At 40.2% G+C, this 25,094-nt stretch overlaps 3 protein-coding genes across 4 annotated transcripts in view; all 3 read left to right on the top strand.

The window, feature by feature from the left end:
• The window catches only part of LOC133507863 (SLIT-ROBO Rho GTPase-activating protein 3-like), a 38,264-nt gene extending 34,499 nt beyond the window's left edge, over positions 1-3,765 (top strand). For both annotated transcript variants that reach the window (XM_061833398.1, XM_061833390.1), the window contains exons 21-24: positions 107-217; positions 539-646; positions 1,182-1,284; positions 2,099-3,765. In XM_061833398.1, coding sequence (XP_061689382.1) covers positions 107-217; positions 539-646; positions 1,182-1,284; positions 2,099-2,314 — 538 coding nt within the window. In that variant the 3' untranslated portion in view covers positions 2,315-3,765. The remainder of the gene's footprint in view (positions 1-106; positions 218-538; positions 647-1,181; positions 1,285-2,098) is intronic.
• Positions 3,766-5,805: 2,040 nt separating this feature from the next.
• fam50a (family with sequence similarity 50 member A) lies at positions 5,806-12,417 on the top strand. The gene is made up of 13 exons (XM_061833411.1): positions 5,806-6,215; positions 6,345-6,429; positions 6,571-6,670; positions 6,772-6,926; positions 7,928-8,004; positions 8,579-8,645; positions 8,754-8,815; positions 8,898-8,974; positions 9,680-9,734; positions 9,850-9,898; positions 10,095-10,165; positions 10,506-10,616; positions 12,232-12,417. Exons 1-13 carry the CDS (start codon positions 6,105-6,107, stop codon positions 12,238-12,240), a joined length of 1,029 nt encoding a protein of 342 aa, XP_061689395.1. The 5' UTR covers positions 5,806-6,104; the 3' UTR covers positions 12,241-12,417.
• Positions 12,418-15,628: 3,211 nt separating this feature from the next.
• Positions 15,629-23,607, top strand: si:ch211-207e14.4 (interleukin-17 receptor D; the record flags this gene model as incomplete). Its single annotated transcript, XM_061810226.1, has 11 exons — positions 15,629-15,728; positions 16,047-16,205; positions 17,078-17,196; positions 17,883-18,006; positions 18,844-18,882; positions 19,382-19,527; positions 21,242-21,316; positions 21,548-21,608; positions 21,775-21,909; positions 22,037-22,209; positions 23,112-23,607. Coding segments are annotated over 11 exons (1,599 nt in total), but the record flags the coding sequence as incomplete, so codon positions are not given.
• Between the last annotated feature and the right edge of the window lie 1,487 nt (positions 23,608-25,094).

A 25,094-nucleotide genomic window follows, 5' to 3' on the forward strand; every position in this document is an offset into this window, starting at 1 on the left:
ATTATACCTTGCTTTCTTTTAAATTAATCACGCTTGTATTGCCTGTAAAGCCCCATCTCATTCTTAAACTTCATATTGTAAAAGTAACATTTCTTTTCTCCTGCAGGTCAGAGAGAGGAAAAAGAGATGAAGGAGGAGGAGGTGTTGGAGGAGGAGGAGGTGGCGGTAGCACGGGAAATCTGTCAACAGATGATCCTCATACAGAGAACACTGTTCGGTATAAACACACACACACACTCACACACGCATGCACATCCTGCAATACTTGGAAAATAAACACGCAAACACAGTGTCAGTATTTGCCGAGGGGAAAGATACACCAAAAGTAATAAGATTAATTGAATTGTATTTTGGGGCAACAACACTGCCTGTTTGAATGACTGCAAGTCTAAATCACTAATCACAGAATAACGAGATAATAGTGTACAAATCAATCACAGATCAAGTAATACCACAATATGATACTTCAACATGAAACATTTTGCATCACATTTTGTTCCAGTTGTTGAAACTTCCTCTGTTTTTTTTTTCTCAACAGGATGCGGGTGAACAGCGATGGTGCTTCGTTGCCTGGGCGACAGAGAGGGAGCGATGGAAGCCCGGGTCGAAAGCTTCCAACCTGCCCGGCCGCACGGCAGCTGCCAGTGTAAGATCGACACATAGATCACAAGTCTTTTTAAATGTATTGATTAAGATCACGCATCACTTTCCGTAAGTCATCAAGTAGTCGATCGTGCTGCCACAGAATACCACAAATGAAGCAGCAGTGTTCTGAAAATGAAATTGCAATAATCCCCAATCTAATTTTATAAATCATGTCAACAATTAACACAGGGAAGCTTTTAGCCTAGTGGTTAGCACATCTGCTTCACAGTTCAGAGGTTCGAGTTTTAAATCTCACCCCGGTCTGCCTGTCCTGTGTGGAGTTTGCGTTTCAGATGCTTGTGCAGGTTTTTTCAGAGTACTGCAGCGCTCTCCCACAGTTTTAACTGAGAGAATCGGGAATTTACATCAGTTATTATTTTCCCTGTTATGATAGCATAGCCTGAGGTCATAGGGCTCAAGGATAATGGCAACAAATGTCATTGGGGAAAATTAGCACGACCAAGTATTAGATTGTTTGAAAACATTGAGATCTTGAGTTAAAGAAGTTAAAGAAAGAAAATGCATTTGTGTTTCAGGTCTCAGGAGCGAAGACACACGCTGGACACTGTGAGACAGGCAGGGTTCAAACCTGTGGACAGACCCGCATTTGTTCCGGCAGACAGGACGACGGCCGACAAGGTTGGTAGCTCGGTTCACCTGATTACTTGGTTTCGCAGGCAAATAGTTGCAATTTTTTTTTAAATGTAGAACTCAAAGCTTATTTGTGTTGACCTTGTTGGAAATTTTTTTATTGGGTACCTCATTTGGTTCAGAACTGAGTATCACTGATGGTAACCATGAGATCCCAAGATAGGAAGTCCCTCAAGACAAGACTCTAAATGTTTTGGATTTACTTTTTAGAGATTTATACAAAGATTTTCAAAATGTTATCAACTAGCTGTATAGGTATATGGAGGCCCTATAAATCAGAGGTTAGAGCATTGGTTTGGTAAGTCAAGGGTTGTGAGTTTGTATCCCACTCCCCAAGATGGGTTGCGTCAGGAAGGGCATCTGGCGTAAAAACTGTGTCAAACAAATATGAGCGTTCATCTGAGATGTCAGGCTCTGGCGACCCCTAAAGGGACAAGCCGAAAGAAACTTATAGAGTGTGTATATGCATGGTGACTCATTATTAAGAGTTTTTTCCAATGTGATAGTGAAATACTTGATGTTAAAACTAGATTAAAATTGTTCTTTTGGATGAATGGATAAAAGAAAGTCCCCGACCACCCCACCCCCAAAAAAAAAAAAAAAAAAACAGACACACTGAAATCTCGTTCCATCATCTCAGAGAAAGCCTTCCCGGAAGAATGAAAGCAAGATGTGGACCTCCATTACCGGGTGCCCCAATATGTTTGTTCATACAGTTTATCTGCCGGTGCAGTTCTCCTTTAGGCTGTACTTATGCTCAATTTCTTGTGTATGTCCCATTCTGCTCAACCCCCATGCTCAGGAGATGATCAGTCGCCAGATGAACTCTGTGTTCAAGGAGCTCCTGTCTCGACAGCCACCCATGCACCCGCCAACCCTCACAGTCACAGCCACCCCCGCGCCCCCTTCATCTGCCTCCACCTCCTCCTCTTCCTCCGCCATCCCCCAAGCTGCCCCCACTTCCAAAAAAGTGGGCTTTGGTATCCGAGGACGGGCCCTTTTCCGGCCTGTGGACTGACATTCCCTAAAAATGCATGGATGACTGACTGAAAGGCAAGATTTCAAGATTGGGGATGAATATACTGTCATGCATTCTGGGAAAATCTTGATTTATTTTTAGTATCTATGTATATATTTAAGTCTGTGCCATCTCATAGTGCCACATGGTGCTGTATTGCAGTATGTCTTGTGTGTTTTTTCAACTGTTTTTGGTCTTCTTTTTTTACCCCCAAATGTGCAGGACTGGTTTTGGTCTCCTTTTTTTTTGAGAATCAGGGATGTGTTATGTCTGGTGTGAAGGAATATTCGGGCCACACTAAAAAATATCGATATTCTTTGCAAAATTCAAGCTTGAAAGGTTATCAGAAAAAAAGTAATTGCAGGAGTAAAATCAGGATTTTTTTTTTACAAGAAATCTAAAAAAGCTTGCTTTAATTTGTAATATTTTATTCATACAATTTTTTTAAAACTCTTGTTCATACAATGAAATGAGCCCAACTTTAATCTTGTTAAAATGTTACTTTTTCTCATAGAGACACTTTCAGTTTGTTTTTGTATAATATTTATGAATCTATACTCTCAAAATATTCCCTCTCTCGTCTCGCCCCTTTAACCTTGTAATTTTATGAGTTTATTCTCTTAGCATGATTTTTTTTCTCCCTCAAAGTAAGGCCCTTATACTCCGTCATAGTTATTATTGTATTTGTGATATGATAACAACTCGTTTGACATGCTTTAAGTCAGCAAAAGGCTGCCTCCTAGTGACAGATTTTGAAAGATCAAATTCTGACCAGTTTAGAAGGGGAAAAGGAAAACTGTCAAGCCTTTGTGTTGTTTTGACCTCTTTGCTTTTCTTTTCATTTCAAGTCTTTTTGCAGTATGTGACCTGAAAAGATGTGTTGCATTGACATTGCTGTTTACAGTTGTGTCAATTCATGAAATAGCATGCAGTAATTTGTTCAAACTCATGTTGGGGTGGAAAAAAAAAAACATTCCCTTTTCATATGTGATACATGGCCGACAAGGCAAAACTCAGGGCTTTGCAGAGTTGGGCTGACTCAGGTTTGCCTTTGAAAGAGTTTAAAGTGGCTTTTCGTGGCTTCTTTCAAGTTGTGCATGAGCCAAAACTGCCCTTACGTCAGGGGAGAACTCATGTGACTTCTTCTGGCTTTAACTGTGAATATGACAACAAAGTTTGAGAATCTCACTCTTAACGACACTCACACGCGCTGATAAATTTATTCACAAAAGATCAAGAGGTGTATGATGTTGCCTACTTTGATTCCAAACACTTGAGATGGTTTGACATGTATCACGTCTCTTCTGTTACGTTTTAGTAGAAACATAGATGTAATAGTTTCCTTGTTTTACAAAATTGAAGCACTTTTGATTCAAAACCACTTTGATTGAAGGTGTAAAATTAACGTACCGTATTTGTGTGTGGAAAGAGTCTATGGTGACAATAAAAGATGGAGAGATGACTTTTAAGGTGTTTTTACAGTATTTAATAAAGATGCCTGTACAATACGACTGTATTCTGGGGGTGCATCTAAACCTGATGAATAGTTTTTCATAAAACGGATGCCCGACAAACATTCAAAACTAGGCGGGCTGAATTGATTAATTAATTCAGTTTCTTTATTTTTTGACTTGATAACGTCTACCTTGTTTTTGCCATGGTCAATTATTGGGGGGTTCAGCAGGGTCAGATCGAGAACCCATTTCAAAGTTGCACAACTAATTCTGAAGGCCCTGAATGAAATGGCAGCAGCATTAAGAAGCTGAACTCTCCACACAAAAAAAGGGAAAAAAAACCCTAAAAATCATATCAAAAATCGCTTGCTGCAAGCATTGCACCCAAGAGAAACATAACGAAATTCACAGTCACCACCGGTCAGTACCTCACTTCTGAACGCCACCTCCATATTGTATTTTTGAAATGATTATCATGCTAATGGCTCTCTTATTTCCTGATGAGCACCCATCCCATCTCATTCTCAAACGCCAAACCCCAATTCTGCTGCAATTTTATGCACTCATCCTCCCATCCTCCTCAAATAAGATCTTCCTACAAACAGCCAGTGCACACCCACGTCAGGAAAAATGGCCAACACACCACAATAGCACTTTAGCTACTGTGTCTTTACGGTAAAGGTCTCCTTCCATGTATGAAATCTTGCCTGTGGCATTTTGGATTAGTGCTCTCATTACTAATACAGGATTAAGGTATGTTGGGCATCATATCAGATATTGACGCTGCTGGATACGCTCCACAATACATTCATTTATATTGCATGGGTATAAATTAGACGAATGCACATTGTTGTGGTCATCTTTAACGAGTGTCTGTCAATGGGTGACTTTCCTGATTACTTTGAGGGAGTATTGAACTAATCGGAGTATCCCATCCTCGTTTCTGTCATTGGGATCAGTTGCCTGCCAAAAGACGGAATTTGAAGCATCATTTTGAAATGAGAGTCGTCGATTTACAGACTTCGTTTTGAGTGGCTTGAGAAGAGGCGGTGGTTGCACTTACAAACCGCGTCCCCAGGGAGGGCGTTGGGGTGCATGCTGGTGGAGCGCCGGAGAAAAGGAGTCGGAGACGGAGTGTCGGACACAGGAACAGAACTTGCTTTATTGTACGACATCAAAACACTACTCCATAACGGCGGGAACGGCGGGAACTGAATTATGTAAACACCACACAGGCAACTCGATGGCATCCAATGATGTTTCAAATGTGATTTGATGTCCTTTCCCTTGCAGCGAGAATGAGCGACAACTGTATGGCAGAGTGGCCCTTCGATGACAGCGAAGAAGATGATGCGGCAGGAGCGCCAATAAACACTCCGAGCACCCAAAACCGCAACATCCTGACCCAGTGCATGTCCAGATCACCTCCCCACCATCCAGGCCACGCCCCCACCTGCCCAAACTGTCATACGGACCACTTATGTATGTATTGGGGCCTTTTGTTACTATATGTTCTTGCAATGTCTCTATTAGACATAAAGTTCAAATTTAAACAAGGAATTGTTTTAGTTGTAAACCCAATTCTATTGAAATTGAGACGGTGTTAAACATAAATGAGAAACAAAATATAATGATTTGCAAATCATGTTCAACCTATATTTCATTGAATAGGCTACAAAGACAAGATACTGTATTTAGTATTTAAACTGATAAACGTTATCTTTTATCTTTAGCGAATAATTCAATAAATAGTGCGTTTTTTTTCCATCAATGATATATCTAGGGATAACGTGATCAAAATCATCTTGTTTTGCTGCCTCATGCTGACGATTGATCAGTCCGAATAAATGTTTGTTAGTTCACTTTTATTTACAGTAGAGATTTTTGAGTCTGCAACTTTTGTAATTAAATATGTACTCTAAATTCCCCGCAGATGTTTGTTTACGTGCCCTGCGATTGGCTGGCGTCCAGAACAGGTGTCACAGCGCCTCTCGCCTGAAGATGGCAGGGACGAGCTTTGGCACTCCCGCAACCGTAATGAGGATAAGATGTACAAAAAACGAACAGATGTTCTGCCAAAATCTTCAAGTTCAGTGCACTGTATTGTACTTGTATCGCGTGGTGTAATTACCAGCGTTGACGCTGTACGTGAAGGCAACATCTTGGGTACCCAGCATGCATCTCGTCCTCGCCATTTTTCTTGTTGTGGTCTGTGAGAAAGTCGAGGCGAACATTTCGAGGAAAACCTGCGTTTTTATACCCTCGTTTGTCTTTTTATTCTGCCATTTGCATTCCTGACGTTTGTTGGAGTAACATTTCGGAAAGAATATCGCAACATGGCTCAATACAAAGGCGCTGCCAGCGAAGCTGGGAGAGCCATGCAGCTGATGAAAAAACGAGAAAAGGAGAGAGAACAACTTGAACAACTGAAACAGAGAATCGCAGAGGTTTGTCACCTTTCATCTCATTAGTAATGATTAAAGTTGACTGAAATGCATTTTATGGGCTTCATGAAGCAGCTTTAATTTAGATGCATAATGCATATCCACAACCATGTTTGTCGTTCCTTCTTGCAGGACAATATGGTCAAGTCCAACATCGACAAGAAGTTCTCGGCTCACTATGACGCTGTGGAGGCAGAGTTAAAGTCTAGCACAGTTGGTACGACAATCCATATTTACACACGTTGCCTTGCCAATACTTGTACATGGAAATTCATTTTAGCAATAGTGGTGGATAAAGATGAAAATATGCAGTGTTGTGTTAGTTGACCTGTTTCTTCATCTCTTTCGTCTGTTTTAGGACTGGTGACACTGAATGATATGAAAGCCAAGCAGGAGGCACTTGTGAAGGAGCGAGAGAAGCAGCTGGCAAAGAAGGAGCAATCCAAGGAGCTCCAGCTGTGAGTTAAGAATCCTGTTACATTTTCATGATTCAGCCATCCAATGTCTATTTTCCACACTGTGTCCAATTATTCATCATGTTCTCTTCACCTCTTTGCAGCAAGCTCGAGAAGCAGAAGGAGAAGAAGAGGAAAGAAGAACAGAAAAGGAAAATTGCCAGTTTATCATTCAACCCTGAGGAGGACGGTGAAGAAGACGATGGAGAAGATGATCAGGAGGAGGATGAAAAGGAAGAGGAAGAAGAAGAGCAGGATTGTGAGTTCTAATTTAAGGATTGTTGCGGTTTGTTTGCCATTTTGTCTTCCTCTTACGTTACCAGCGTGTTCAAATTCTATGAATTTGAGCTGTATCTACAGCCATGAAAGCTATCTGAATGCTTGCTGGCCATATCATTAGGTACACATCCGTTAAAAAGTTTGGGGTCGCCAAGACGATATCGTGATTCTCATGTAAACACACACTTGTATGTACACTCTGTCTTTCCGAGGTATCAGCGTCAGAAAGGCACTTTTTTAAGAACCGAAAATGTAATGTGTCTACTGCAATGCAGAACTGGTGTTCCACAGCACCACGTCTACAATCGGAGCCAAAAGGTAACCTGAATGTGGATGTCAGGTTATTTAATATAGCTTGTCGCCACTAGTTAAAATCTCCCATGCATAACTGCATATTGGCAACTTGTCATTCAAGTATTCACCGAGAAACAGATTTTTGGCAGGCAAAACCTATCCCCCATGATAAGTGTATGAGCATAAATTATTCAGGGCTTTTCTTTATTATCACTTGGGTTTGGGCCCGGCCCCTATCACCTGTGAAAACCCGGGGGTCCACTCTGTTGTTTTTGTAGCATCCCAAGTACAATGTCAGTATGTAAAAAATGTGGAAGATGTGGAAACACAAACGGGTACGTGCAAACACACTCACACTTATCCCGTCTCTTTTAGCTTGGGCAAAAATTTGTTTTGGAGCCAAGCGTTTGAGTTGGGATAAGTATTTTTCAAAATTAAAATTTATCTCTACTGTCATTTAAAAAGACTCGTCATTTCCATTCTGAATAATTTGTGATTGTTGTTTGATAATGCGTAAGCATTTTTTAAATTACATTAATTGATTGGTTAATCGGTTCCATACTCCATTCTAAAAATATGTGATAGCTGCATTCCGAGGAAAAAAAACAAAATGGGTGCTTAATTTCTTTCACCGTGTCATACAGAACTCTTTCTTGTCTCTGTATAAAGACACCTCTTCTCTTATAGATGTCCCAGTAAAGAAGAAGAAGCTTGGAAAAAATCCCGACGTGGACACAAGTTTCCTCCCTGATCGAGACCGAGAGGTGTGGTTGTACAGTTCCAATTCCTTTGCAGTGGCAGTTCACGTGCAAAGCTTTCTTGTTCCACCTGAGAGGAAAATATTTCCTTAACGAGTGGCCTCCGCTCCATTACAAGGAAGTAATCAGTTGCATCAACAAATCACCTCATCTGAGGCACCTCCCTTTTTTCTCTTTAGAAGCCATTATAATGTGATGCCACTATAGATGTGTCATGACCACAGGACAGTCCACCTGCTGAGAAAATGAGAGTGCAGTATGTGTTTTTTTATTCCCAGGTATCACAGCCTCTTCTTACATTCAATTAATACATTTTAGGTTCATTAAAGATAGTAAATTGCGCAGAGGTGTGAATATGAGGGTGTGTGATTGTTTGTCAGTGTGAGGCCTGCAATTTACTGGCGAACATTCCACGGTGCATCTCGCCTGTCACCCAAATTCGTCTGAGATAGGCTCCAGCTCACCTGTGGCCCTAATCAGGACAAGCACTGTAGAAAAACTATCAATGGATGGATGTTATAAGCCCATAACTTCACAAGGTTCTATTTTTTTTTTTTTTTTTATGATTGATGGTGTTCAGGAGGAGGAGAATCGTCTCCGAGAAGAGCTGAGGCAAGAGTGGGAGCTCAAACAAGAGAAGATCAAGAGTAAGCGTCAAATTGCACCAAACACTCTACACTTTGTTATAAAAATGTTTTTACCACTTATTCATGTTTAGACTAAATCTCATAGTTTTAACCTTTTTTAACCTTCAGGCGAGGAGATCGAGATTACGTTCAGCTATTGGGACGGATCTGGCCATCGGAAGACTGTCAAGGTGAAGCGTGGCCCGCGTTGAAAACGCCAACTTTCCTTTCTTCGCAGCTTTCATATTCTGTTTATGTGTCTTTCTCCTCAAGATGAAGAAGGGCAACACGATCCAGAACTTTCTGCAGAGGGCCCTGGAAGTCCTAAGGAAGGACTTCAGTGAGCTCAGGTCAGAGCTTTTCCTGTTTGGAATTAGTTTTGAGAATTTTTAGTGTGAATGATATTTGTTGGCCCCCGCCTGTGCGGAGTTTGCATGTTCTCCCCGTGTCTGGGTGGGTTTTCAACAGACACTCCACTTTCCTCCCATATCCCAAAAAAAAATGTGCATTTATTGGAGACTTTAAATTGTGATTGTGAGTGTCTCCATGTGCCCTGCAATTGGCTGGCAACCAGTTCAGGGTGTACCGCGCCTCCTGCCCGATGAAAGCTGGGATCGGCTCCAGCACTCCTGTGACTCTCACGAGGCTAAGCGGCTCAGGAAATGGATGGATGGATGGATGGATGGATGGGTGGATGGATGGATGGATTTTTGTAGGCATACTACTTTTAGTTAGATAATTTATCTGAATCTGTTAGGAAGCAGCTGCAGCGCCTTGTTGTGCCAATTGCCAGCTCTTGAAATATTTTACCTGGTAAGTACTTGTCGGAATGACATTCACCCAGTTAAGTAATGTCCTTTGACTTATTTTAGGCTCTTTATAACTAGATTATAATTAGGAGCCGATGAGGCAACATCACATGATTATAATTGCCTTCAGCAAATCAGAAGCATGAGTGTTCTTGATGGACCGGTGTTTTTTTTTTTTTTTTTAATTGTGAAGATTTGTTTTTAATCATGTCAGGTGGTTCTAAAATGAAAGAATTTTCTTTACAGGTCTGCTGGGGTTGAGCAGCTGATGTATATCAAAGAAGATCTCATAATCCCACATGTAAGTGCCATAGTGAAGTGTTGCCTTCATTCGTTTACAAAATAAGTACCTTTATAAAAAGCTCACAAATGTAATGTTTGTGAATTATGATGTCCTCCCTTTTTGTCCCATTCAGCACCACAGCTTCTACGACTTCATCGTGACCAAAGCCAGGGGCAAATCTGGTAAGTTAATGATCGATTTTCTTCATGGTTTGAGTGAACCATCATGGAAGTGCAAGTACTGGGGAAAAAAAATGATTGTTTACTTCATGTCGTTTTGTTGTGTGTGGGTTGTTTCAGGTGTTGAGTAAATATAAACATAGTAACAACTGTGGTATGCCCTTACTGAGGAGGACTTGTTTGTTTTTTACCTGAATAGGTCCTCTCTTCAGCTTTGACGTCCACGATGATATCCGTCTAGTCAATGATGCCACTGTAGAAAAAGATGAGGTAAGGGCAGCACTTAAGGTATATGTTATCATTGTTTCACTTTGAGCTCAATACACAAAACCGCTTCAATCAAGTTCTTGATCTGTTCTGAGGTCATTTTGGGTTAGCTGTAGTCAGGAGCAAAGAGGATTGAGGTAACAGTTGTATGTATGTACATATGTAGTAAAATGTAGATCTAATTAAAGATATGGGGTTCTTTACTGGAAGGACTCTATAGCGATAGTTAATAGTTTTAGTTGCAATAAGTTCATTTGAAGAGGAGCGCACAGCTGGTTAGTATTAAAAGGTATTTCCAAAATCAACATCCAGTACATAGAGTTGTGCTCTCTGCATCCCAAAGTCTCACGCAGGTAAAGTAGTGCTGAGGAGCTGGTACGAGAAGAACAAGCACATCTTCCCCGCCAGTCGCTGGGAGCCGTACGACCCTGAGAAGAAATGGGACAAGTACACTGTGAGATTTGTTTTCCTCCACAGATTGTTCGGCGTTACTGTATGTTTGACTTTGGCAAGTTAGCTGGCAAAGTCACAAACCTCACTCTTTGCCAGGAACCCCTCCTATTCTACTACATGGAAAATAACGCCATGTCCATTCACAAGTCTCCTATATACATTCTGAATAGCTATAAAGGTCTGCAGTAATATAGGGGAAAAAAATGCCATTGCACAAATAAGATCACATCAGTACACTTCTCTAAACTGCGCAGGCAATGTTTTTGGTTACATGTCACATTCCAAACTTTTATAAATGTTAAAAAAAAAATTCAACCAGGTATTATATTTTTAAATGATAAAAAATTATTCGCAAGTTCTATTGCAAGGCGATAGACAGATCTGAATTGTCAAGCATTTTAATTGTCCTAAGTAAACGTGATAAATGATGACATACTGCATACTCTTCTGACAAAAACTCATGGCTATTCGGCTCTCTGGTGAACTTTCAGAATGATCTCAAAATACACAAGGACCTTTACGTGTTAACCTGGTGTGACCTTTTCTGAACCTTAAGATGCACAATTCCAACTGTTCACTGTTTCAGTACTTTTTGTACTACTTGTTCTCTAACAAGGAGCTGGATGGCAATTTCATATCAGGCGTTTATAATAATAAGAAATAACAATACCGCTAATAGATTTCAACATGCTTTTCATTTGACATGAGACAAAGATAATGCCTTACAAAGTCATCTTGCCATTCTGAAGCTTCAAACAGGATGTTCACCAAGGGAAGGGGGCACAGTGCTTTGAGTGTCACTGAGTGTCGTCGGCACTTTGCAACAGAGAGACTGGAGAAGTCACAGAAAGGCACAGAAGTGGAGCGTCATCGTTTAAACTGGTTGTGAATTTTGGCTCTCAGCTCTTTGTGAGGGAACAGCAAGTTGTGCAAAAAGTCTCGACAGAATGTGCATTCAAATGTTTCCACTAGTTCAAAGTAAGTTTACCGTGAAAGATTCTGGCGCACTTTAGCCCATGAAGCCAGACTTCAAATTTCCATCTCTTGAGATGTCTAAATGATCAATCTATAGTTTTGGTCAATCCCCACCTGTATTATTTTTGCAAATTTTAGACCAGTATGTTTAAAATAGCTTGCTTTTTCTGATGATGCAATGTTAGTGCCTCAACAAACAGGTTTTATAAAATCATGTTTTAGGCAATATGAGGATTCCCCCGGATGTCAAATTCTTGGCAAATTTGTGTTTAAATTTTGAATCGTATACATGCAATGGCATTCACGGTAATTAGAAAACAGCAATCTCGATTTTCCTCGACTTCCTGGTGTCAAAATTTAGTCAGTGAGTTTTGATTTCAACCCATTTGGGGATTTTTGCTGTGTCAGCGCATTGTATGCTGCCAGTGTTTTCAATGCTGGTCCCAGCCTTTGGTCATGGAGTAAAAATGTGGCACTCCCATCTGATTTTCTTGTGTTAAGGGCACACTCAAGGACCTGAAGCCTTCAAGGCAACACCGGTCTAGCTACATATCTGACTGCTGCAAATTGGCAAGTTTGGTTGGCCCTAACAATATGATGCCTCTTTCTCTGTGTGTTTTTTTTTTTTTTTTTTTTTTTAGATCCGGTGAAGCTGCTGAGAACCTTTCCTGTATTATATCTCTCCTGCGCCCTTCCACAATTGGCCTCTCTCACTTTAATCATGAGGTTTAATTACGTACCTCAAACATTCATTGTCTCCTGTATAAGCGTGCTCATGTGAATGTAAATATTGTTGAATAAATTGAACCCTTAATAACACTTGGCTCCTTATTGCCTGTAATGATGGTTTTAGTGAGCTGTTGATTTGTTATAACACGCTCATAGGATCAATCACATGAGACCACACCTAACCCGTCCGTCCTTTTTGTCTCAGATACCACGCCTACTGCTGCACAATTTTCCCCTTCCCGCATCATGTCTCACTCTCACTCACAACTCCGAGGACTTACGGAGCCTAGCGCTTCTCAGGACTGTCCTCAGGCGCCAAGAGTGATTCAACAATAACTTGAACCGGACTTCTGATCACACTTGGTTACCTTGACATCACTCAGTATTTCTTTAACGAGTGTTAGAACTTGGAAGTCAAATGCCGGTTGTTTGAACATGTGGAGGACAGCACTTATCCTCTGCCAAGTTCTGGTGCCTGGTCACCTCGTCCAGTCTCCGGATAATTTGAGCGTATCTGTGATTCCTCAAGAGTGTGGACTGTCGTGCATCCGCCAGGTAAGACGCTTTGCTGTGTTCTGCAGATCTTGTGACCTGTCAGTCGTCATGGTTTAGTAAGGTGCAGCAGATCAAAAGAATTTTCAATACTATGATGGGAATTTTGAGAAGCTAGCGTTCTTGTCATATACTGATGTGTGTTGGAAAAAAAAAAAAAAAACTTGTCGGCCTTGTTCCAAGAAAAATACGGTTTGTTTTGGTTCAAATCTTTGAGTGAGTGCTGCACTTCAGAGGCATGGTAAGAATAGTGTTGATTATTCATTTGACAAAATAATCCTTGTTCTCAAATAAATCTGGCGAGATGAGTTAAGAGCCCAAAATCATTAATGTCGGAGCACAATAGCAATTATTAGAATTGTTTAAAAACTTACTGTAGTAAAAATGTTTATTCATATGTATTAACTTTTCTTACACTAAACAGCCGTGTTTTAGGTGTTATTTTAAAAAAAAAACATTCCATTTAAAAGTTTTTTTCCTAATAATGCCTTTAATCTTGAATTGAAAAATTATATGATCAGTAAACATGACCATTTAGTTTCTACTTGTTTTATAAACTACATTTGCAATTATATTTTGGTTACAATAAATTATCTGAACAAATATTCGTAAACTACTTAAGTATTCCTGTCCCTGCATCTGTTATCTGTTGTGCGCAATACCAGTTGTTGTTTTTTTGTGGGGGGGGGGGGGGAACAAGTCATTGCATTATTATTGTTTAATGTTTTTTTTGTTTTGTTTTTTTTGTTAAAACATACTCCTATTAGTTTTATGACTGAAGTCCTCTGTGCAGCATCACTTTATAAGTTGTTTTGCACAGGTGACATGTTTTTGTCATTTACATGAAAATGAAAGATGATCATTAATTGGATGGCAAGGATTTCACAATGATGTAACGGCTTTGGTGCGCTAGGCGTGTCATCTCTTGCATCACGCCATAATGAAATAGTCATAACCAATCAGCTTTCACATGCAATATCTGAAGGTGTTTTAATTGTACTGAAAAGGATTTGATTGGCTGCTGCTCTGACAGTGACTACCCTGCCCCCTTTTTTTTAGTCACTGTAAATGAGGTCATGCATGACTGACTGATGACTAAGACATACTGATCTTTTTTCATCATTGTTAATTTATCTACACAGATTGTGTCTATGCAAATACACTTCTGGTATTTGGTACTTTCCATGGCCACTCTGTCAATATTATCCAGACTGATGTGGGTAATTTGTGACTATGTTGATATTGTTTTGATAAATGAATAACTACTGTACAACAACAACTCAATACGCAGATTTATAGCAATGTGTCCCAATAAAACTTACTATTAATGTCTCATTATTTGGTCACAGTTTTCCTTTTTTAGTCTTCTTGGATTGTGGCCAAATGTACTTGATGCGGTACATCACGTAACCAATGCAGAACACGGAATCGACTGACTTCTTGTGTATGCTTTGCTAACCATAATAACTAGGATTGATTATATGAGTGTTTGAACCTACTCTTGCAAAACAATCGGAATAATGCTTTATGGCTCGTGCCTTCAGGCAAAGCTGTAAACCACAGGATTTTTTTTAAAAAAGTGTTTTTCACCCAAGCCACTACAAACGGAGGTGACAGAATGATGTTTAAGGCTTTCAGCCTCAGAACTATCTTTCTGTTTTTTCTACAAATTGCCCTGCTCATATACAATATGGTGGGGTGGGAAGGAGCTGGAGCAGGCTGGAACAGCATTTAGATTGGTCACATTGAGGCGACGAAGGGCTTTGGTTCCAGTGTAAAGGTTGCCAGAAGTCACAGATTATGATTTTAAATACATATCATTTATTTATATAAACTTGTGAGGATAAGCGACTCAGATCATAGATATCATGAATATGAACGTCAAGCCTAAACACTTTGTAATCATATTTGGTGGCTCTGTGGTGACATCAAGTGTTTGAAAACACACACACACAGACAACACACTGTAGGCATTTAAAGTTCCTACAGGTGCTTTGAAATCGTCCCTTTTCCCCATGAACCATCCATTATCTGAGCCGCTTATCCTCACAAGGTGGCGGGAGTCCTTGAACCTGTCCCAGCTATCGATGGGCAGGAGTCTGGGAGCACCCTGAACTGGTTTGCCAGCAAATCGCAGGGCACGTAGAAACAAACAACCATTCGCACTCAATGAATGCATGTTTTTGGGATGCGTGAGGAAAACAGAGCGCCTGGAGAAAACCCACACAGCCACGGGGAGAACATGCAAACTCCACACAGGCGGTGCCGCGATTTGAACCCCGGTTCTCAGATCTGTGAGGCAGACAAACTAAGCAGTCGTGCCTCTGGACTAACTAAGATCGGACTAACACTACATCATAAAACATTTTTATGTACAGTCATTGAAGCACTGGATCTGCGCTGGATCTCATTAGACGGTGCAAGTGTACCTTATGGCTTTGACTTAATTGGGATAATAAGCTTGTGTGCAAGTGAGTTATTAGTCTTCAAAGACTGCACAGCTGCTGTGGCCTCGTAACTAGACAACAAAACATATTCTGAGTTATAAACACAAGTTGGAGTACTTTTCCAGTGGACTCTGAGGCTGTTTTTACAATCACTTGTTGCACAGCTGTGATTAATAGAATCATTACACAAAGTAGATAAAGAGGTATTTAAAAATGAGATCTTGACTTGGTAATTCTGCTGTGTGTCGAGCTTTTGGTACCTCTTTTTTAGCTTTTGGTACCATGCCACTATAGTTGGTATTGACTGCATTTGTACTACCTACAGGGAGGACCGGGCTGTGAGTACTGCAGAATAACCAGCGATGATGTGAATTTAGCTCTAGGCCTGACCTCCAAAAATCAATTTGGAAGTAAGTTGAATTCTTTTTGTGTACTATTTGTTTAGACAGCAATATGTTTTAGGCTCAGTAAAAGTGTAATTTCCATGATATTTGGATATTTAAATAACTTCCTGACTATTTCTGTGAATTGTCATGCTAAACAGTTAACACCATCCCCAAAAGAACTGTGGAAATCCAAAGTATGAGAACTGACACAAAGATTACAAGACAAAGCAGAGATGTTAAATGTAAAGTTGTGTAAAAATATCTACCATAATTAAAATGTGCTCCATATGTCAAAGTTTATGCATTCATAGAGTGTGTTGTAATTGAACCTTCCCTGCTTAGCTTGTTTACCCTGGCCGTGCTTTAAACTGTTGGGTGAAGAGAACCCAGGCATCTGTAACCACTACGTTCAAGCACCAACTGATGTGACTGTTGAGTTTCTACCTGATCCGGACCCCAAGTCCGATACTATGGTTGTCTCCTGGAAGCCAAGTCAGTACGGTGTGTTGATTTACACCACCACGCGCATATCTCATCCTGCACGTACAGTACATTGAAGTCACTTTCTGTTTCCCATGCTGATAAATAAGAAACCTGTTTGTCAGTCAGGACGCCCGCGGGTGTCTCTGCTTGACATGGATAGGATTTATTTCAAACAACGCTCATGAAAACACTGTAGCTCCACTGTATGTCTGAGAGACAGCGCTTTAGAACATTGTGTGTCCCAATTAAGTTTAATAATGGGCAAAAAAGTGTAAGAGGCAAAGTAACTCGACACTCCTTTTCCACCAATACCACAAGCATTCACCATATGACACCAGATTGATCAAATATTTTGTCTTGAAATCACAGGTTGCAGTGTTAAAATGGGCCAAAATGGCTTTTAAAAGTTACGGCATTTTCTGTCAAAGAGTAGACAATCACCGGCTTCCCAGATTGGAAGACCGGAGGTGGACAAAGTATGGCCCACTCCTCTTTCTTTCTTTCTTTCTTTCTTTCTTTCTTTCAGTGTGTATCCCGTCTCTCGCCTGGAGAGAGCTGGGATAGGCACACCCACGACCCTAACGAGGATAGGCTGAACAGAAGATGAATGTATTAATTAATTTATTGAATTCAAGTCTTGCTTCATTTGTTATAATTAAATCATTATTGATCATAAACAAAAACTGGATTATTATTCTGTTATTATGAGAAATGATTTTACCCATTACTTCCTGATTTGTCTGATCTGTTTTTGAAGAGGAACTCAACTCAAATGCGATGGTGTCAAAATATTTCCAAATAGGACATGAGAAAATCCAAAAGATGTCTCGAAGGATAGATTGTGTTCTTTTACGAGGATCTGTTTTTAGTTTGTCCCCATTTTGTTGCAGGTATCACCTTCTTGCGAGGCTTTCAGGTGACCCTCCAGCCCCTGGGAGGTTTCGGTGTGGCTTGTCAGCTCTTTCTTTTTCAGAAAAACCTTTCGCTTACAGCTTCACATGCTCAGAAGGTATTTGTCACGGAGGTATTTCCTGTCAACAAAAGCATTGAAGTGAAGTTGTTTTTCCGGATTTTTTGGTCTGACAACAGATGTCTTCGTACACCTCTAGAATAATAATAGACACTCTGGTTGTTTCAGTTTGTTGTGGTTGTCCAGTTAAAGATATACTCCAAACCATGACAAAGCATTTTACTGTACACTCAAGATATGAACCCGTTGAAATGATAATTGATGACTGGTACTAATTTATACAATGCAGTATATCACTACATTCTAATTATACAAATGTTTTAATGAAATCACAAAGCAATTAACACTTATACTCCAAATAAATATTCAAGAAAAGAGAACAACTTATATAACATGTACATCTTTAAGATACACAAAATAAAGTTTATAGCCATTAAATGAAATATGTTTTAAAAGAAAATCTGATTAAGATAAAAAATAACAAAAACAATCAGCATGTAAACTTATTTTGGGAAAAAAATCTATTGCATAATTTTCCCACTCAATATGCATTTTATGTTGACTTGCATTATCTTCGTCTGATATTTACAGTTTCTTTGTTTAATGATCTTAAAACCTGGGAACTATGCAAAAAAAAAAAAAGAAGTTAGAAGTTGTCAGATACTTTCAGATGACACTGTACATCTTTGTTCAAATCGACTGATTGCAGCACTCGGCTCTTGCAGGTGTACAAGTCGGACCCGTTCTCTGGTCTCGCCCTTGGATCCGATTTTGCCGTTACTGTTATGGCTCTGCCGGTGCCTGAGAAGTGGGAGGACTTTTATCGGAGCAAGATCTTCTCCACACGCTGTAAGACACACACGTGTAATGCACTTGCACAGAAATAATATTCAATAAATATGTCTTTCACTGTAGGCACCTGTGCAAACATCTTTATTTTGGGGCAAAACTGTACTGCTTATATTTCATTCATTAGTTGTGGCCCTGTTCATTAGAATATGATCAAAAAAATACAGTACATGTATAAAGCTTTGAAAAAAATGTCCAATATGTTCAGTTACAGGAATAGCAAAAAAGAAGTATTATATTCATTCTTTAATTAATCAGTCAGATTTATAAACTTCTCTTCCACAATATCTCAGTTTTTACTTTTCCTATTGAAAAGATTTTTTTAATTATTATTAAGTTTTGAAATGATTTTGTTCTCATTTTCTTATATCACCCAAAAAAAATGGCACACCAGAACTCTGTAGGCTTTTACATACAACACCCATCCACCTACACGTGCACACACACACACACACACACACACAGACGCAAACGCACAATTGAATCATTAATCTGTCATAAATACAAAATCAAATCAGAGCCTTAGGATTTATAGAGACGGTGTTCCTCCCCATTCAGAATCAGAATCAGATCCAGTTTTGATGGCCAAGTACAGTATGTAACAACACACAAGGAATTTGTCTGTGCCACCCTGGAATTTGAAGTCGGTGCCACCCTGTTACGACATTCAGAACAAAGAACAAGAGACATTCAGTTAATAAGAACTCACCAATCTTAACAAAATTTCTGCTTTGAACAAATTCAAGAACAACACGTCATTGCCCAAGATTTGTATACACAGATTTGTATTTACACCACACGCCAGTTTTTTAATGACTGCCCCTTGTGATTTTGCAGCATGTGCAGAGAAAAATGGATTTCATCAGTGTAAAGAAGGTAAGGAAACAAAGCAAACCCAACTTCTATTTCCCAATCTTGAAAAAGAAATGAAAATGTGCATTAAAGCATGCGATACTGTACAGTGAAACCTCTTGTTTGAAATTAGCACAACCAATGTTTATAAACAGATTTCCGCATATTCATCTTTGGAGTTTTCACTGTACAACTCTTGATACAATATTAAGACTGAAAAGCCGGACTGATACTTAGCGACAGCAAAGTGGATGGAGCTCAGAAGGTAGCCGAAGGAGAGCTGGTTTGAATCCCGGCTCTGACTATCTGCATGTCAAACTGTCCTTAGGCAAGAGACTGAACCCTCATTTGCTCCCAGTGGCCCTGGCAACGTCTTGCATGGCAGGAGTCGCCCATTTGTGTGTGAATGGGTGAATGTGAGGCTGAAAGCATAGATAAAGTGCTATATAAGTGCAGTCCAGCAAACATTTTACCATACAGGTATCTCATTGACATTCATGGAAAATGTTGCTTGTGGTTCAAGACTGGTATCCCGAGTACATTGATGTTCAGCAGAGAGGAAATGTGATCACCATCACCTTCAACCTAGCTCCTCCAAACTTGGGCATCACCAGCTACTTTTCCTATTGTTCTGCAAACGGCAAGACCATATACACCGAGATGGAACCTGTAAGTGACTTTCCTCTGTACTGGATACACTTGCTGGTCACTTTATTAGGTACACCTGGACTATCGAAAAAGATCCAATGAGAGCGCTTTATCAAAAATTGGCCCTTTTCAAAAATAACTTGTTTTTGATGCACTGTCACAGATATTGTGAGCCGTTTCTAATATTTGACACTCTAGACAAGAAATGTTGCCAAAACGTGACAGCACGATCTCATCACCATTGCACAATGTTTGGTTCCACTGCTAGCCATTTGGCCAATTATAATGATTTTGAAGTAATCTTCTGGTGCTCTAATATTTGGACTCGCTGCCTTGCCATGTCTGCCGAGTCAGTTGACTGAATGTGGGGCCTCCTTTTAATATTTTGGAAGCAGCCCAACTGCCTTTAAGTTCATTCTCATGCTTGCCCATCAAAGTGCCTTAGGGTTTTGCTGCAGCAAATCAGCGTAAATAGCTGACGCATTCTTGAACATATGTAACTCTTTGTTGAAGAGAGAGAAAGAGAGCTTGATTGTCTGGCCGACGGTGAAGGAGAAAAGTCGTAGTTTTTGAATGAAAAAAAAATTCTGTGACACCAGTCCTAACCCCCACTGTCCTCATGTCCTCCCTCACAACATCCATCAACCTTTTCTTTGGTCTTCCTCTCACTCTTTTGCCTGGCAGCTCTATCCTCAGCCAATATCCTCATTCTTTCGCCTCTGAACATGTCCAAACCATCGAAGTCTGCTGTCTCTAACCTTGTCTCCAAAACATTCAACTTTGGCTGTCCCTCTAATGTGCTCATGTCTAATCATATCTAACCTGCTCACTCCAAGCGAGAACCTCAGCATGTTCATTTCTGCTACCTCTAGTTCTGCTGTGTTCTCTTCAGTGCCACTGTCTCTAATCCGTAGATAATGGCCGGCCTCACCACTGTTTTATAAACTTTGTCCTTCATCCTAGCGGAGATTTTTCTGTCACATAGAACACCAGACACCTACCGCCAACTGTTCCACCCCCCTTAGACCCGTTTCTTCACTTCTTTACCACACTGTCCATTGCTCTGTATTGTTGACGCCAAGTATTTGAAGTCATCCAACCTCGCAATCTCTTCTCCCTGGAGCTTCACTCCTCCTCCGTCCCTCACATTCATCCACATATATTCTGTTTAACTTTGGCTAATCTTCATTCCTCTCCTTTCCAGTGCGTGCCTCCATCTTTCTAATTGTTCCTCCGCCTGCTCCCTGATTTCACAGCAGATCACAATATCATCTGCGAACAACATAGTCCAAGGGGATTCCAATATGTATATATATATATATATATATATATATATATATATATAAATTTGTTGGCCTTTTTTTTCTTTTCGAGGAGGAACCACCCCAAATGTGTAGTGGCGGTCAATCCTGGCTGATTCAAGAATTTGGGGGTTTAAAAAAAAGATAAAAAGAAAATGCAATCTAATGGGCATCAAAACAACTGGATTTTCACAATTGTCTGTCCTATTCCCTGCAAATAGCGGGGTACACTGCACACTGTGTGTGTGTGTGTGTGTGTGTGTATATATATATATATATATATATATATAAATTATTTATTTATTTATTTTGTTAGTTAGTTTATTTATTCACTGCATTTGTTTAATGCATGACCGATTTGTCTCAGGAATGCAATAAAATGTTGTTGTTGTTTTGCTTCAACTAAAGTTTTTAATTCTATTTGACATCTTTAGAATATTTCCCAGAACCGAACACACCACAGCTTTGAGCTCAGAGACCTCAAAGAAGGAAGCAATTACACATGCGAGGTAAAATAACTTTGGAATTCAACAGATGTGCACAAAAAATAGATGTGTACATATATATTTATAATAAGGTAGTGATCAGTGAAACAATTATTTTGGTGAGGGTGGTGGAGTCATCCTGTATACAAACGTAAATATACTGTATGCCGTAACACTTTCTGTGATCTACCACAAAATTGTCATGAGAACACAATTCCCATGTAAATGAATATCTTGACAACATGACTGTTTCAGATAGCTGCAAACGAAATGGACGCAGTGAGGAAATTATTCAACTTTCAGGTCAAGCACCAAGGTATGTGCCCGATGGTAAATTTCCTTCAAACGAGGATGCAGCTTTACCTGGCTAATTCTCATTTAATTTGCATAATTAACTTGAGCCACAATGAATTACCTCAGTTTACATTGTACATGCTGAAGTCAAAGAGTCTTGTGACGAAAAACATCTTTCCTGACCCCAGAAGCTGCATCAGCATCTCCCTGCTGGACTCTGGGGTTTCCTGTAGGTTTTGGTGCTGTCTGCATTTTTGTCGTGCTGTTGGCTATTCTTCGTCAGGCACCCTGCAGACAAATGAAGAAGCCTTCCATCAAACCAGGTGCAAAGCAGTTTAAAGACTTGAATTGAGATTCCATAATGTGTTTTTTTTTTTTTTCAGGCAGACAAGTCTGATTTTATGATGATGTTGAGCGCTGTGTAAATAAACTACATCCCCACCTCTTCAGAATTCATTGAGCCGCTGGAAGAGGTGAAGGCCCAGGAGGAAGTGTTGATACTTTCTGACAACCAGAAGATTCCTCCTCGCCTTCTGGTTTGTTACAGCAGCAATGATGGCCCTGCCCACGTCAATGCGGTCATGAAGCTTGCCGCCTTCATGCAGGAACACATGGCCACCCAGGTAGTACACTTGTATACAAATGTATATTTGATGACGTTTCAGTGATTTAATTTTCTATATCAGTCATGGCAAAATGGTGGGGCACCAACCAGTTTGGCAGGCCTACATACCAGAATAATGAGACCAATCTTTATATCCTCTCACAGCATATGAAAACACACCATTCGTGAAGCATTATGAAACTCAAAACCATTTTTTTTAAACTATTATTATCTGTATTGTTTTAGTGTATATGATGAATTTCTTTCATATTTGTAAATCAAGCATTTTGAACTAATTTCATTATTTGTTTCATAATTATTAACCCCATTCGTAAATCTTTTTGTGTGTGCTAAACAGCTGCTTGGTGGGTCTTGATTTGACCCCAAGAATGAAAAACATTTTTCTTTTTCAATTGAACTTGAACGAAATTTTGTTGCCTATGCAGCAAGTAAGATTGCCAGATTTACTTGGGATTTTTCCCCATTGGTAGGCTAAACACTAACTCCCTCACACCTTTCAAAAGACCATTGAAACCAAATAATGGTGAGTCGATTTTATACTAAATCAACAATTTTTTTTAAGGGAATCACTTAAAAATAGCACTATAAGGATTATTAGACAATTTTAACCATATTAATTATCAATTTGTATGACTCTCTATGGCTCTATCTTAAATATCATAAATGGAATATTTGAAAAGATAGCACAGAGCATTGCCCTCCTGGCCTTCATGCAGAATAATGCTTGGACATAACTTAGAAAGTTGCAAATAGATTTTCAAGTAGCTTTGCGTATTGTTATGAGCCAACAACAAACGAAAAAAATACTTTGATCGTAATCTGGAATGAAAATTCTTGTGCCGATCCAACTAGTATGTTTCTCCGAGTGTGATTTTGGTTGTCATCTGTTGCCCCCTGAAGGTATGCCTGGACCTTTGGGATTTTCTGGGGCTGGCCGAGGAGGGAAGCATGTCCTGGTTCTGCCGTCGAATCCAAGAGAGCGACTTTGTCCTGGTTGTGTGTTCCCGGGGTCTGTGCCACAAACGTGGCCCCTCAGCACAAGGCTTTTTGGACTCTGAGGTGATGGTCGGCCTCATCGGAGCCGAAGTGGGCCGAGCCAAATCCAATGGCAAGGACTTGTCCAAGTACATGACAGCCATTTTCAGTTATTCCGAGGAGAAAGACATCCCCACCGAACTGGGGCTGGTGTTCCGCTACAGGCTGCCTGCCGACTTAGTGCTGCTTTTCTCCCAACTTCACCGCATCCGCCTTCACACGCCGGGCCGCTACATAAAAATAAACAACATCTCGGAGAAAGATTTTACCAGCTCACCTGCTGGACAGGCTTTGCTGCAAGCAATCAATGACTCTGAGAAGGCAATGAAGTAAAACCAAGATGGTGGTGTGTGAGGAGGGAGGCATGGAAGGAAATGCACAGGCATAGGAGAAATGATCAAAAACATTATATTTTTGTTCTCTCCCTCTTAGTGAGGCTAATGAAGGCCAACAATTTCTCAGAAATGGCCAGAGGTTATTTTAAAGCTAAACTATTACAGCAACATATCAGTTACTCCTCACCCATGCACTTTAACCTTTAAAAAAAGTGCAAATATGCTATGAATTCTACATACTGTGTGTGTACTCAAAAGATGCGTGAAAGGTTTATTTCAAGTGCCACTGACACCAAAAATATGAAATTTTGTATGTTGTTAACCAAAAAAAATCAGCCGGAATGGAATCATTTGCCCAGAGCACGTCACAATATTGCCGTATATCGATATTTTTTTCATCTCCTGCCATGAAAAATCTGTCGACTGTTTTGGGTTGCAGAAGAAGCAGGAAGTGACCTATTTTGCAGACAACTTCAAATACAGGATCAAGAGTATTTACCTCTTGTACAGGCGGGAAATTGGCTGTTTTCTTCTTCTGCATTTTTTGCCGAAATGCTGGCCCGTTGTGTAGCTGGATTTTGCTCAAATACTCGGGAGGATGGATTTAGTCTTCACACATTTCTAAAAGACCTGATTTGTCATGAAAAATGAATTGCACGGGTGCAAAGGACAAGAGCTTTGTGGGTTGCAAATGACAGTTAGGTGTGTATAGAGCTAGTAAAAAAAAAAGAAAGGGGAGGTTAGTGGGGATTCATCTGTTTCACAGTTTATATCATATGTTACATGGGAATTTAGAATAAATCCCCTGGTCAAACCAGCAAAATATAACAAAGCACTGGTGTTGCATGTAAGACAGTCTAATCACACACAATACAATCCAACCCAAAAAAATAACAAAATAGAAGTACAAAGACAGTTTAGCAACGTGTAACATGAGCTAAGTAGTCAAATGATGTATACATGGTCACCAAAGTCGAACGAATGTTCCAAATAGGTGAATGTTATTTCCAGTGAATGTTCAAAGTTGGCGAATGTAGTGGATATGTCCAAAAGACGAAAGCCAGAAGACAGTGTAGCGTCCGTGTACTTGTGTAAGTAAGTTTCTTTTGGCTTGTCCCGTTAGGGGTCACCACATACTTGTGCAAAAGCAGCAGTGGTAGGAAATAAGCTCCACAGACAGCCATCCTCCTGAACATTCCAGACATTCACGTCCGACGATCTAATGGAGTCCTCTCAGAACGTAACAAAAGATCCGCGTCATAATAACTTCATGAAGTACGTAAGTCAGGGGTGCTCATTGTGTCGATCCATGCGGGCCACCTTTTAGCAGTGGTGCGGGCCGCCGTTTCCCCCGACGCGGAGGTGGGTCGGGCGGCGAGGTGGGTGGGCGCGTTCAGTCCCACCGGGGGCAGGGAGGAGAAAGGAGCCCCTCACCCCACCAGCCACCGGTGTCTGAGCACCCCTGACATAAGTAATAAAGTACATGAGAAAGGACAATAAAGAGAATAATAAA

The sequence above is a fragment of the Syngnathoides biaculeatus genome, chromosome 2, assembly GCF_019802595.1.
Source record: "Syngnathoides biaculeatus isolate LvHL_M chromosome 2, ASM1980259v1, whole genome shotgun sequence".
In the NCBI taxonomy this organism is placed as follows: Eukaryota; Metazoa; Chordata; class Actinopteri; order Syngnathiformes; family Syngnathidae; genus Syngnathoides; species Syngnathoides biaculeatus.

Coding starts and splice junctions, on each gene's coding strand:
- fam50a (XM_061833411.1), top strand. CDS start 6,105: ATGGCTCAATACAAAGGCGCTGCCAGCGAAGCTGGGAGAGCCATGCAG. Junction 8,005..8,578: donor TCCCTGATCGAGACCGAGAG/GTGTGGTTGTAC, acceptor GATGGTGTTCAG/GAGGAGGAGAATCGTCTCCG. Junction 9,735..9,849: donor AAGATCTCATAATCCCACAT/GTAAGTGCCATA, acceptor TGTCCCATTCAG/CACCACAGCTTCTACGACTT.